Source organism: Nicotiana tabacum, chromosome 8 (assembly GCF_000715075.1).
Source record: "Nicotiana tabacum cultivar K326 chromosome 8, ASM71507v2, whole genome shotgun sequence".
In the NCBI taxonomy this organism is placed as follows: domain Eukaryota; kingdom Viridiplantae; phylum Streptophyta; class Magnoliopsida; order Solanales; family Solanaceae; genus Nicotiana; species Nicotiana tabacum.
Window position 1 is genome coordinate 94,771,843 of NC_134087.1, and position 14,119 is coordinate 94,785,961.

General features: G+C 39.3%; 1 protein-coding gene across 1 annotated transcript; it reads right to left on the bottom strand.

The window, feature by feature from the left end:
• Window positions 1-8,262: 8,262 nt before the first annotated feature.
• LOC142163217 (uncharacterized) lies at window positions 8,263-10,398 on the bottom strand. The gene is made up of 3 exons (XM_075220479.1): window positions 10,096-10,398; window positions 9,794-10,009; window positions 8,263-8,322 (listed from the first exon to the last, which is right to left on the bottom strand). Exons 1-3 carry the CDS (start codon window positions 10,396-10,398, stop codon window positions 8,263-8,265), a joined length of 579 nt encoding a protein of 192 aa, XP_075076580.1.
• Window positions 10,399-14,119: the final 3,721 nt, after the last annotated feature.

The following is a 14,119-nucleotide window of genomic DNA, read 5'->3' on the forward strand; positions in this document are numbered from 1 at the left end:
AAGGTCCCTCCTTTAGATAAAGTGTCTTGATATTTTCTCACCAGACTTTGGCGGTGTACCACCGATTGAGTGGGAAGAAGATGTGGAACCCTACTCTTCTTGGTGAACGGATTTAGGCGTAGCAGCCATGGCTATAATAAAACAAGAGAAGAAAAATGAAAACTTAGGTAAAAACTTTGAATTAAAATGATGGAAAAGCTGATGTAAGGAAGAAAGAAATAAACTCACATATAGAGCAAGCAGCGACTGTCCACCTTCCCTAAAAGGCCAATTAATTCTAGCTAGGCCATTATCACTTCCGGGGAGATGTACCGGTAGGATCACCTCGGTCATTTCATACGATAAGCACTGACGTACAAGATTCGAGAGATCAAAAATCCCCTACATTATTCTAAACCTCAAGATGGTGCCCGATCTCGAGGATTTCTGTCAAAATGAAAACAGACTCTGAGGGGCCATCAATATCATTCTAAACCATGAGATGGTACCCGATCTCGAGGATTTCTCTCAAAATGAAAAGAGGCTCTAAGGAGCCATCAATATCATTCTAAACCTCGAGATGGTGCCCGATCTCGAGAATCTCTGTCAGAATGAAAGTAGGCTCTAAGGAGCAATCAAAATCATTCTAGCCTCGAGATGGTACCCTATCTCGAGGATCTCTGTCAAAACAAAAAATAAGCTCTAAGGAGCTATCCGTATAAATGTAACCCCGATGTGGTACCCTATCTCAAGGGTTTCTGCTATTATAAGTGTGCGTCATTCACCCAATTCTTTGGCCTTTGAGCTACCTGAGCTCGTGCTAGGTCTCAATCAAGAATTATTAGTAAAGCCTTAGAACTGTTTCCGCCTTTAGATCAGGTTAAACGCCCTCTCAATTACTTTAATCCAAGGTCCACCCGAGTATAGTCTTATCCTCGTTTGGGGTCTGTCAACAATGCCTTAGCGATATGTTCACTCTAAGTTCAAATCAAGTTTTTAGGCCACCCGAGCTCGAGCTAACTCTCACTCAGGGACTGTCTGTGAAAGTCTTAGGGCTATCTTTATCCTCAGGCGTTTGAGAAATTTCCCCCTCGAGGACTATCAACAGGGCCTAAATGGCTAAGTTTTGTTCTAAAATTTGAATCCCTATTCTCACTCAATCCAAATTTGGGAGTCCCGGTGGCCTAACTTTGCATCTATTCAATCCAGGCTCAGTCCGAGGAACGGTAAAGGGTTCCAGGGAATATCATACTAATCAATCAGGAACTGAGTGAATACCCGCCCGAGCCCAGTATTCAGACCAATCGGTGGAGTCATGTGCTCAGATTCTTCACAAACGTAAATAAAGTGAAATTTAGCACAAATCAGAGACAAATTGAAGAAGCATTTGTATTAATAAATGATGATTACAAAAGCCCATGTAGGGTCCTTACACATCATCACAAAAGCCCATTGAGGGTCCTTACACAGAGACAAAGAAGCAAAAAAAGAGAAATATATATATATATAATAACTAAAAATCTAATCTGCTCTCGGGTGTACACACTCGGGGGCAATATCTCTGAGAACCATTTCCTCGGGGGCCTCATCTTGGTCTTTCGAATGGCATCTTCAAGGATGAAGAAGAAGCTGAAAACGATGAAGAAGAAGTAGAAAAAGATGAAGAAGCAGAAAAAGATGGAAAAAATGAAGAAGTGGCTGGGTGAAAAATTTGGCGAGTATGGGTCTCGCCCGCACTACTATTAGGAAGACACTTCTTGAGACATTGCACCAGTGTGGGATGCAAGAGTTAGTAGATGGAACCACCTCACTCCATGGAAAGCACCACACCAGGTGGAAGTTAAGAGAGATGACCAGCAGTTTACGGTCCACATATCCTCTGATACGAAGATAATTTGAGATTCCTCTCTCATTATTCGAGCCAACAACAACAACAAACCACTGTGATCCCACTCCGTAGGAGAAAGCTCTAATAAAGAGCCATAATATAATTGGCGAAGGCACCGTCGTGTGACCTTTCGGCCACGGGCTTTAAACATGGGAAATAGAGTCGGATAAGGATGAAGAAAAGAAAGGAGTTGAAGGCTATTGAAGAATGACCGAATGAAGTTTGATACAAGAAAGCTTCCATTTATAGGAAGGTGGCAGCGTAACCAAAAGCATAATCAATGCCTTTGGGAAACACATCGGCAGTCACAATCAATGCTTTTTTAGGAGACGGATTGGCAGCGATATTATCGCTTTGAGAGAATAAATCGACACTACATTGAATGCTTCTAGAAAGATGTATCGATAGGACGTCTCAGTTATCACAAAAGCTTATATCATAAGCATGATGTCATCATAAGAGACTCGAGGAGATCAGTGTCAAAATCGTTTCTTATCATTTTAATCTAAGAAATGCGGGGACTATCTGTATACGACAAAAATTAGAGGGTCCGATTTTTCGACCGATGAGGTACCTTGTAAATACCGCCCCCAGAAGGCTCGAAGTTCAGCTCGGGGCTCAACCCCGAGAGTTCTCAATGATCGACCTCAAGGCAATACAAATCAGCAGCTATGTTGAATGAGTGGGAGATTCCCAAGGCACGTGACCAAAGCTGACCAAATCTATTAGGCTAGTTCAAGCCTGTATCGTGGCATTAGGGTATTAATGCTCGGCCGATATTTTATCCCAACATGCCAAATTTGGACAAAAATTCATTTTCCTTGACTTGCTTCCCCTTTCACCTTCATGACTTTCCTCATCACTTGTTTGAAATAGCATAATCCTTATAATATCCATATAATTATTTTCATGGACAGATGTCAATTACCTTATGATAAATTCAATGTAAAATACTATAGGGTGAAACATCGTCTTAATTAAATACTGCAAAGTGTAACATCATCGTAAGGTAATACTGCAAAATGTAACATCATCATAATATAATATTGCAGGACCTAATATCGACTTAATATTGTGGGGCATAACAATCTCGCACCATTACCCACCAACTTTCTCGCAATCTCTTGTTAAACATTTCCTAAAACATTCTGAATTATCAGCAACAATCGAACATTCGACCACCTGACATTTGTACCATCTTCTTCAAGTGATCCAAACTCACATCATCAAAATCACGCAACAACTAACTTGCTCACAGGAGATAAATCACATTTTCAATTCCATATCGGCATCTCCCAATGACGTTTCCTCGGGTACAACTACCATGAAATCAGTAAACCTTCCTGAGTCCATGCTCGCCCACCAGCTATAAGAGTCCGTTTATTCCCCATAAGCGTCAACTAAAGGTCTAACTATATTTTCCAAAACTAGAAATTATGTTGCATCCCAAAATGATAATCAAGAATTCACATCCCTCTATGTTCCAAGCATGCTTGTCCTATCACATTCAAATTTTCTAAGCAAACTACTCGCTCTCTGCTGCTCGCACTTGACCTGCTAACAACTCATCTACTATGAGACACAACCCTTCCTGTCATTCTTCATGCTTCGCTACTAAAATACTACCTCAGATCATAATCCAACTCTATTGCATCTAAACTAATGAATTGCCACCAACGCTAAGCCTCCATAACAATCATCTCTATCGAGACATCAATACTAGAAACAGCTATTCGAGCCTGAAGCTGCCACACACTACCATCTCTAATACCTGCTTCTTAGGTACCATTTCACAACACCCTGCCCTGAAGGCAAACCAATGAAGACTATCTCACCAATGAGCCTAAATGCGATCAAATTAAGGTCAACGACACCACATCACGAACAAGAATTCTACCAAGTTGGAAAATATCTAATCTCGCTACTCTATTAACCAAAGCCAGAACATCCATAGTCTGATTGCCTCTCATTCACAGGAAGTAAATGCTAAATCTCAAAACCATGAACTGAGAAATCCTCATCTTGGGACATTCATTTCCACGACACATAAATATGCACCCTACTATTCACAATAGCGCTGTGTGATAACAATGCATGAACATCACAATACACTGTGCATAGCCTCGAAATCGTAGGCAACACGAACACTGAGCTAAAATGACTGAACACCCTTCCATAACGCGATGATAATAGCCTGCCTGAATATGCAGGGAGAAACATCCTACACCACATCTGTAGTACTACTACAAATCCTCGATGCCCAATTGACAACAAGCAGCTAAACATCGTATAAGAATGAGTAGGAAGGAAATGAAGGCATAAACATCAATGGAGTCAAATCGCACGATAAGAAATCAATAATGGAATTCCTCTTAAGATCCATGTAGCATCTTAAAGATAAGTAAACATGTCTCCATAACAATCCACAAGACTCTACTAGACTTTCTCATAACTTGTGAGACCCAAAATTCACCATAGGTCGTGGTGGCGCCCAACTTTGCCGTTAGGCAAGACAATAATGAACTACCAACTTAATTATTCATTTTATTATTTTTGAAATCATAAATCTTATTAGATAGGGAAATCAATGCATTAAAAATCGTAGATACATACAATTTAAATGAAATATCAAGTAAAAGTGTGTCAATGGTAAGAAAAACCATAAACAAATTCTAGACCATCCCAAAAACCAGTATCACAAGTACATGAGCATCTAGTAGGAAGTACAATAACAATAAAAAATCTATCTGGAATACAAGATAGACAAGATAAAGTAAATAACTATGATGGAGACTTTGTGTGCTGCAAATCGTAGCATGGAATGCAGCTTACCCTAAAGTCCCCTCAGTAACTATGCCCAAATGACCACCAAATGAACCTGTCAGATCATGCACATTTAGTGCATAAGTGCAACATGAGTACGTAAATCAACGCATACCGCGTAAGTATCTAACTTAACCCTGAAGAGGAAGTGACAATGGGCCGACACTGACACTTACTAGTAGTCCAATAAATCAAATATAATAAAGTAGACAAGTATGAAACATGGTAAATAAACAATGAGAATAGATATAGGCAAATAGTACGATCTACAGCTTAATAGTGAACACAAAGTCCTAAATTATCAGATAGCTTCTCAAATGGAATATGTAATGGTCAATACCAAACCAATGGTCACATCTCATGTCAGGAAACTCATGAGTATGCGGACTCGTTATCAAGTATTCCGCACGATTCTGCTGAGGCGAGCGGCCCAATCCTATAAGAGCGTTTTATAAAATTGTCGAGGCGAATAGCTAGATCCCATATAAGCGTTTCATAGACTACCAAGGTGAATGGTCCGATCCCATAAGAGTGGTTCATAGAACTACCAAGGTGAACAACCCGTTCCCACAAGAGTGTGATACATAATCCAGTCGAAGCGAATAACCCCATCCAATAAGAATATGTTGCTCTACCAAGGAAGACAACCCGATCACATAAGAGTGTGATACATGATACCATCGAGGTGAATAACCCAATCCCATAAGAGTGTCTTAATGATACCGCCGGGGCGAACGGCCCGATCCCATAAGAGTGAATTGCATGATTCCGCCGAGGTGAACGACCCAATCCCATATGAGTATTGCTGAGGCATTCAGCCCGATCCCATTAGAATATAAAACATTGACGGGTCATTGACCCCACAAACAAATATACATATGAGTTATAAAATTCAAGAAAACCTATCGAACGAATACACACAATGCATAAGAAATCCGTAAAGGAAACTACAATTTCCTCAGCTAATCAAGTAGCTCGTTGAGTATCTAAAATAGCAAGACCAATACTCTACGCGAGTGTAGTCTGAAGCTAAATGGAAATTAAAGCATTTAAATAGGCAAGAATAACTCACATTGTATTAAAGCATGACATGAGTCTATGTCTACTAGGAGATAATCAGGAATTCTATCATATGCACGGACACTCGTCACCTCATACGTGCGTAGCTCCCACAACATGTAGCACATAATAAATATAATACCTACGGGGTAAATTCCCCCTAGAAAGGTTAGACAATAGACTTACCTTGCTCAAAAATCCAATTACTAGCTCCAACACCTCTCTAACTCCTTAAAATGATGCCAAACTATTTGAACCCCTTGTTGAGACGAGAACGATGCTGCAAAAATTACCTCAAACGGAGCTCTAGAACTCAAGATATGCTCAGAATACTAAAATACTTAGTTTCCAAATTTAAAACACCGCCTAGGTAATTTTTGTTCTTCGCCTTCACGAGACACCATCGCGTTCGCGAAGAGAAATTTTTCGTTCTCTCATACGACCTCGGAATTCGACAATTCTTATTGCTATGATTCTGTAATTAGGATACGGATATAATGGTTCGATCAAACTACAAATAAAAGGTAGATTTCTCAATATGATACCCTTTATGCCATAAGAAACGACTTTGAAACATAAAAATGGTCTGAAACCCATCCGAAACACACCCAAGGCCTCCTGGACCCCATCCAATCACACCAACCAATTCCAAAACCTAAGGCGGACCTACTCGAGGCCTCAAATCACACCAAACAACATCAAAATCACAAATCGCACCTCAATTCAAGCTTAAGGAACTAATCCAAATTTTCAAATTCAAAACTTATGCTGAACAAGCCTAAATAACTCGGAATGACCTCAAATTTTGCATGCAAGTCCCAAATGACACGATGGACCTATTCCAATTCCCAGAACCATAATATGGATCTAATGTCAAAAAGTCAACCATCAGTCAAACTAATCAACCTTCTAAACCTTTAATCTTCCAAATTTTGCCAAAAGGTATCAAATCAACCTACGGACTTTCAAATCCAAATACGGAGATATGACTAAGTCCAAAATCATCAACTGGACCTAACAGAACCATCAAAACTCCTATCCGAGATCGTTTACCCAAAAGTCAAACTATGGTCAACTCTTCCGACATATAGCTTCCGAATTGAGAATTATTCTTCCTAACTAATTATGATCTTCCCAAAAATCTAATCTGCTTGCACGTGCAAGTCATAATACTTGAAGTAAATCTACTCAAGGTCTCAAATGTCGAACGATAAGCTAGAACTCAAAACGACTGGCCGGGTTACGGAAGTATAAGCTAATCACCTATTAAATTCACGAGAATCGATAAAACCTCAAGAGCGAAATATAATAGCGTCATATCCAGAATAAGAGTCTTGCACCTATCATGTCAACACCCTTATTTCTCATATTGATAAGAAACCAACTCTGCTAATCTCTAGTTCTTTGCAGTCAATTGTCAGTTGCTTTACTTTAGCAGTTAGTCGTAGTTCGTAATTATTCCAAATCAAGTTTTGATCGTCTTGAATAGCAGTTAAACTAGAAATTACTAGAGAATTGTTTAAATAAAATCCTTATGGAGATGGTAACTTAACTATATTATCTTTGGCTAGCGAGCATCAATTTCATGTTGTGTTTTGCGCTCGTTAAATTTTGGCATCGTTTCCAGGGATTGGTAATTAATAATGTTTAAAATAATATTTTGTGCTAATTCGGGATTCAATTTTTTTCTTATTATTTTTATTAGTTAACTTCTCTTCAAGATTTCTTTTGTGGTACCTGACAAGTGCCAGGAAGAAAACTTAAAGAATTATTCTTGATAATGAACTCTAATTGATGTTAAAAATGGAGTACAACCAACCTAAAAATGGTTGAAGAGTTAGCAGCTTAACATTATCACAAGTCTACTATTTATTTTAAATATAGTGAAAATTATTTATGGATTGATTGTCAAGCAGGTAAGTATTTCTCGTATGGTTCATCTTTTGAAAAGTCTCTCTGTTTTTAGCCCGTACATGTATGACATTTCATATGGGCACAATTTTAACCCTAGTTGGGATGAGTACCCTTTTTATGATTGGAACAAAAGCGAAGTGAGACAACCACCTCAAGATGAGAATGGTAATTTAGACTGATGTATAAGTTCATGAATAGCATTGAAGAAATATTTATATAATATGATGAAGCCATAAAGAACCTAACAATGCAAGTGAGTCAAATAGTAAGTATACTTTCAGAAAGCTTATTGCATTGAATATATGGAGGAAATACCCTGTGAGAATGAGCCTACCTATGAGTATGATGATTTACAGAGAGAACTGCCCACTCTTCAAAAAGACTCTGATTCAACTAAGATGATTGAAAATAAGGTCTTGGTTGAGTGTAAAGCAATGGAAGAAGAGTTTAAACCCCCATCCACCTTTCCACATTTACAACCTTTAATAGAAGAGAATGAGAAATAAATGGTCTTGGACATACCACAGGAGTATTCACATAACCTTTCTTCTTTGTTTTCTTATTCTAACATTAATCATGTGGATTTTATCTTTGGGGATTTACAAGAAGATGCATGGAGTGGTCCTGTAAAAGAATGCAGAAACACATTGAGAATCATCCTGCAAGAACAATTTACCACTCAAAATGAGGCCAAGAAAGATGGAAAAGAGCGGGCATTATAGATATCCTCAGAAGACTTGGGCTTAATGAGCTCCATAAATAATCCAAAGGAGCGAAAGCGAGGAATGAATTAAGAATTTGGGCATGGAGTTCTTAAGTTCTCAGAAAAGGAAAAAATTTAGGGGAGTTTTCTTTACCTCTTACTTTTTACTTGTGTGTCAAGTGGACATGCTACAATTTAAAGTGTGTAGTGCAGATGTAATATGTACATGTGTATTTCTTTTTCTTCTTTCTCTAATAAAATTTTTTTGACTTTTCTTTTTTTTGGAAATAAAATTTATCATTAATCACCAGTAACAATATTACAAAGCATAGCTTAGCTACTCCCAGCTAGGTAGATCTCAAAGTGAGGTACGCAAAAGGCTATGACTACCAAAGCACGTAATCCATATTTTTATCAACAACTCCCATGTAGAAGAAGACCTATTGTACTAAATATTTTACATTTCCATTTGCTCTAAAGTTGGACATGCAGGCAATCTCCCTAGCCAGGTTAGTGTGATATATGGTACTCCCTTCAAAGACCTTGTGATTTCTTTCCCTCCACAGTATATGTATATACTCAGCATAGATCATCTGGAGGAGTTTAGCTAGCGCAATCTTCCCCTTGGAGTATTGACAAATAAACTAGAGGTGGTCATTCCATGTCCTGCACATTTTATTATAAAGTTTTGCCCACTGAGTCAGTCTTCCCCATTGTTTTATAGCATAATTAAATTCAGGAAACATGTGGTCTCTTGTCTCAGGATTGGATTGCATTGGTACACAAGTATCATTCACATCAAGTCCCCATTTCTTATGTCTATATATAAATCTGTTTTATAGCACTCTTTTAGCATCCAGTGGTCTTTGGAGTTGATGGATAACATCCCTTGCTTCCAAGATTTTCCTCACCATCCACCTTACAGTCTTTGGTATAGGCATGGTTTCTGGATTCTATTCTTGATGTAGAAGGCATGTATCCATTTGATACATAGATTGTCTTGTTTGTGTGACAAGTCCCAGTATGTTTTGAAATAGCAGTGGCATTCCATACATGTAGGTTGTTCATTCAGATTCAGGCCTCCACAGACTTAGGTAGGCAGACATTGTCCCAGGCAATGGGAGCTTTTTTTTGTGGTTTCATTCCTCCAGACCACAACTTCTATAATAAGCTTCAATAACTTTAATCACTTTAGTTGGCAAAGGAAAGAGTTGAGCCTGGTAGGATTGGATTCCAAATAGTACTATTTGTATCAGTTGTACCCTTGCAGCATAGGATGAAATTTTTGCAGTCCATGAGGTTATTTTTGCCATTATCTTATTAATGAGTGACTGTCATTCTATCATAGTCAACTTCTTTGTATCCAGTGGTACCCCTAAATATTTAAAGGGTAGTTTTCCTTGAGAGTAGCCTAGAAACTGACATACTTCTTCTTTAACTTTGTTTTCCATTCCACGACTGTATATAGCACTTATTGCTAAGTTAGCTTGTAGTCCAAAAGTAGCTGAGAATGTCAAAAAACAAGCATGAAGCCTCTTCACTAACTCTGTGTCCCCTCTTGCAAACAACACTAGATCATCAGCATAGCTCAGATGAGTGATGTGTAGTTTCCCACATCTAGGATGATATTTAAACCTTTTGTCCTATTTCGATTCATTGAGAAGTCTGGTCAAATACTCCATAGCAATCTCAAAGAGGAAGGGGGAGATTGGATCTCCTTATCTTAGACCTTTAGAGCATTAAAAGGTTGTATAGTTTTCCCATTATGCAAGATAGTGTGATTGACAGTTCTGACACATGACATTAACCATTTTATGAACTTGTCAGGAAAAACCAATCCTTCCAAAATATGTTCACGGTATGCCCATTCCACCGAATCATAAGATTTTTGTAGTTCCACTTTGATCATGCACCTAAGGGAGATATGTTTCCCGCTATAAGATTTGACCAACTCATGAGCCAAAATGATATTGTCAGCTATTCTTCTCCTAGAGATAAAGCCTGTTTGTGCCTCTGGTATGATGTAGCTCATGAACCTTTGAAGTATCCCAGCCAGGCTTTAGCAATTAGTCTGTACAACATTGTACAATAGGCTATTGGTTTATAATCTTTCACATTGTTTGGATTTGCAATCTTTGGCAGCAAAGTTAGTGTAGTACAATTAATGGCTTTGTATAGGACCCCTGTGGTGAAGAAATCTTTCACTCCCTCACATAGCTCTTCCTTGATGACAGGCCAGGCTTTTTTAAAAAATGCAACATTAAATCCATCAATTCCAGGAGCTTTGTGATCTCCAATAGAGCATAGACCTTCATATATTTTTGTATCAATTATTGTGACACACAATTCTAACTGTTGAAGATATGATAGTCTAGGTCCATTTCTCATCACCAGCATGTTGCCTCCAGGTTGAGTAGTGGCAGCTGATCCCATTAGGGATCTGTAAAAATCAGCAAACTCTGTTTTGATAGCCATGTGACCCTGTAATTGCATTCCTGTTAGAGAACTGATTTCCAGAATTTGTTTCTGATGTTGTTTTCTTTCATCACAGCTATGAAGTATTTTGTGTTTGAATATCCTAGCTTAATCCATGTAGCTCTAGATTTTTGTTGCCTTGCACTTTCTTCTATCACTAACCACTTTTCTAGTTGTTGCAGGCACATCTTCTCTTGATTAGCCAATGAATCAGAGTAATTATTTTGCATTTCTTGTTGGACTTCTTTCAGTGTGACCATAGCTTTAGAGATCTTCTCAGCAATTCCTTTGAACTCCTTAGAATTAAGTTGTTTAAAAGCAGGCTTTAAGTGCTTCAGTTTCAGCCATACACTTTTCGTTTTCCCTCCCGTTTCAATTTTTGACCTCCCTTCTTCAACAATCTGCCTAAACTTTATATGATTTGTTCATATGTTGAAGAACCTAAAAAGTACCTTAATGTTTTTTTTGAGAGGGGGGGGGGGTTCTAAATTGATTTAATGTGGGCACATGATCTGAAATAAAAGGCTCTCCAAATACAGCTGTTAGATATCCATATTGTACCATCCATTTATCATTTGCTATTGCTCTATCCAGTCTGTTACAAACTTTGGTTGCTCCTTATTGTTTATTAGTCTATGTGTAATAGTCACATCTCCATGGAATTTCACTGAGTAATAAGTTGTTGTAACAATTTCTAAATTTTTGTGATTCTGCTAAGGTAACTGGAGATCCTTGTCTATCTTGGGGATATAAGACATCATTAAAATCCCCACATAAGATCCAAGGAGTATTTCCTCTAGGAGCCAAGCCTTGCAAGTCATTCCAGAGCTCTTTTCTCTTGTCAATTATGTTAAAGCCATAGACAGTTGTAAGTAAACAACTCATTCCATTCTGCTTACCAGTGACATGGTAGTGAACTAGTTGAGCTATCTCTTTAACCAGTTGAATAGCATACATTTTTTATCCCAGACCACCCATATTTTTCCCTTTTTTGCTTCTTTGTAGTTAGAAAGTTTTCCTAGTTATGAGCCACCTTGCTTGCTATACGTTGTGCTTTATTTTCTTTTACTCTAATCTCTAAGAGAGCAGCTACTTTAATATGATTTTCTTTGAGGTATTGATTTAACTCTTTCTGCTTATACCTCTTATTGATCCCTCTAACATTCCAAAATAACCAAGTCATTGATATATTCTAGTACCACCTCTTGCATCAGGAGGTTTAGTATTGGCAACTATGTGCAGTGAAATTGGGGGACCAATTTCTCATTGACAAAGTGCTTCAGGAGATCGCCTTGGAGGCTTGAGACCTCGAGCCAGGTACTTCCCTCATGATCTGTCGACACCCGACCTGGGGATAATGTTGGTCGAGACCCCGACGAGCATGGGAGGCCTTTGAAGAGTGCATCTGGAGTCGATTAAGTCTACCTCGGCAGCCTAACGTTGGTCTACGTATACATCATGAAGCTAGTTAGTTGTCCCATCCCGCTTCCTTTATCAATCAACGTATCTTGTACTAAGTTTGGTTCTCCCCCTCTTATAAAAGAGGAACCATTAACACTTTGTAGACACAATTAAACTATTCTACATAAGATCAATAACAACTCTCTCTCTTTTCTCTCTAACTTACTCGCTCGAGGCTACTCTCTCCATTTATTGCTTCATATTGGCCATAAAGAGCCTTCTTTAATCATATCTTAACTATTATTCCCTTCCCGGCTACCCCCGATAGCTCGATCTTGAGCCCAAGCATCGACTTCAAGGCCTTTCATCGATCAGACTAAAGCCGGATATCAAGCCCCTCAGCTTGATTACTGTCCCGTTTTAGCTTGAACTTCGTCGTTAAACTTCATATGCCTAACATCAACTGCTCTAACAATTAGCATAAAAATAGATCACGTATTGTTAGAGTCCCATTTATAAATTTAATTGTTATTACAATTTTTACGGTAAACAGTTTGGCAACCACCGTGGGGCTAAAAATAATAGGGATTATTTTCTTTCTGGTTTCATTACATAACGCAAGTTATCTTTCACATTTTTTCTTATCCAAGATTTTTGATTTCAGGACAAAATGTCTAGCTCAATAAATAGAGTCGAGAACGACGACCTCGAAAACCGCAGGGAAATTAGTGTGGCTATTCCAGTCGTCGGCGCGCCACCACAAAATCTCGATAACGCGCCCGAACTGATTTCAGCGGATGCAGATCCGCAGGATGCACAGCAGGTCAACGAAACCTCACACACCGACAGGAGCATGTGGCATGCCAACCAATATGAAGCCCAAAAAATCCCAGCTCGGGAAGAACAGGAAGTTAGTCTTCATATTATATTTGAAATGTTGCAGGAACAATAGCTGGCTATCGCTCAGTTGCAAAACCACCCGAAGACTCCCAGCACAGTAGCACCGAAAACAGCTCCCCCAGCCGAACAGGTACCCAGAAGATCGAGCAATAACGGTCCGATAACCTACCCTGCCATAGTAAAAATGCTTGAGGATCTCACCAAAAGGATCGAATCTTGCTAGAAATTGATAGCAGCCAACGACAAGAAGGTTGAGACCTATAACTCTAGGGTCGACCAGATCCCAAGTGCACCCTCGCTTCTTAAGGCATGGATTCGAAGAAGTTCATACAAAGGTCGTTCCCCGAGGAAGCGGCCCCAAAACCTATTCCAAGAAGTCAGGAATGGCAGAACTCCCAAAATACAACGGGACCTCAGATCCCAACAAACACATCATTGCCTATACGTGCACAGTGAAAGGAAATGACACCAAAGACGATGAGATTGAGTCCGTCTTATTGAAGAGGTTCGGAGAAACGCTCTCAAAGGGGGACATGATGTGGCATCATAAGACTAGCTCCCAACCCCATAAACTCACTTACCATACTGGCGGATTCCTTCATAAAGGCACACGCCAGTGCCATCAAAGAAACGACGAGAAATCCCGATGCATTCGAGATTAAGCAAAGGGAGAATGAAACGCTGCGAAAATTCGCATCTTGTTCCCAGATGGAATGAACGGAACTACCCCCGGTCTCATATGATTGGGCGGCGTAGGCCTTCACTCAAAGCCTAAATGAACAAAGCCTGGTGATTTCAAGGCAGTTGAAACAGAACTTGATCGAGTATCCATCCAAGACCTAGTCGGATGCCCATATCCAGCTCCAGTCGCAAATCAGGATCGTGGATGACCAACCGGGAGCCCCCTCGGTCCCAATATATCAAAGCAGGCTCCTGGTAAAGAAACTGGTGCCAAACAAAGAAAGATACCGCCCATA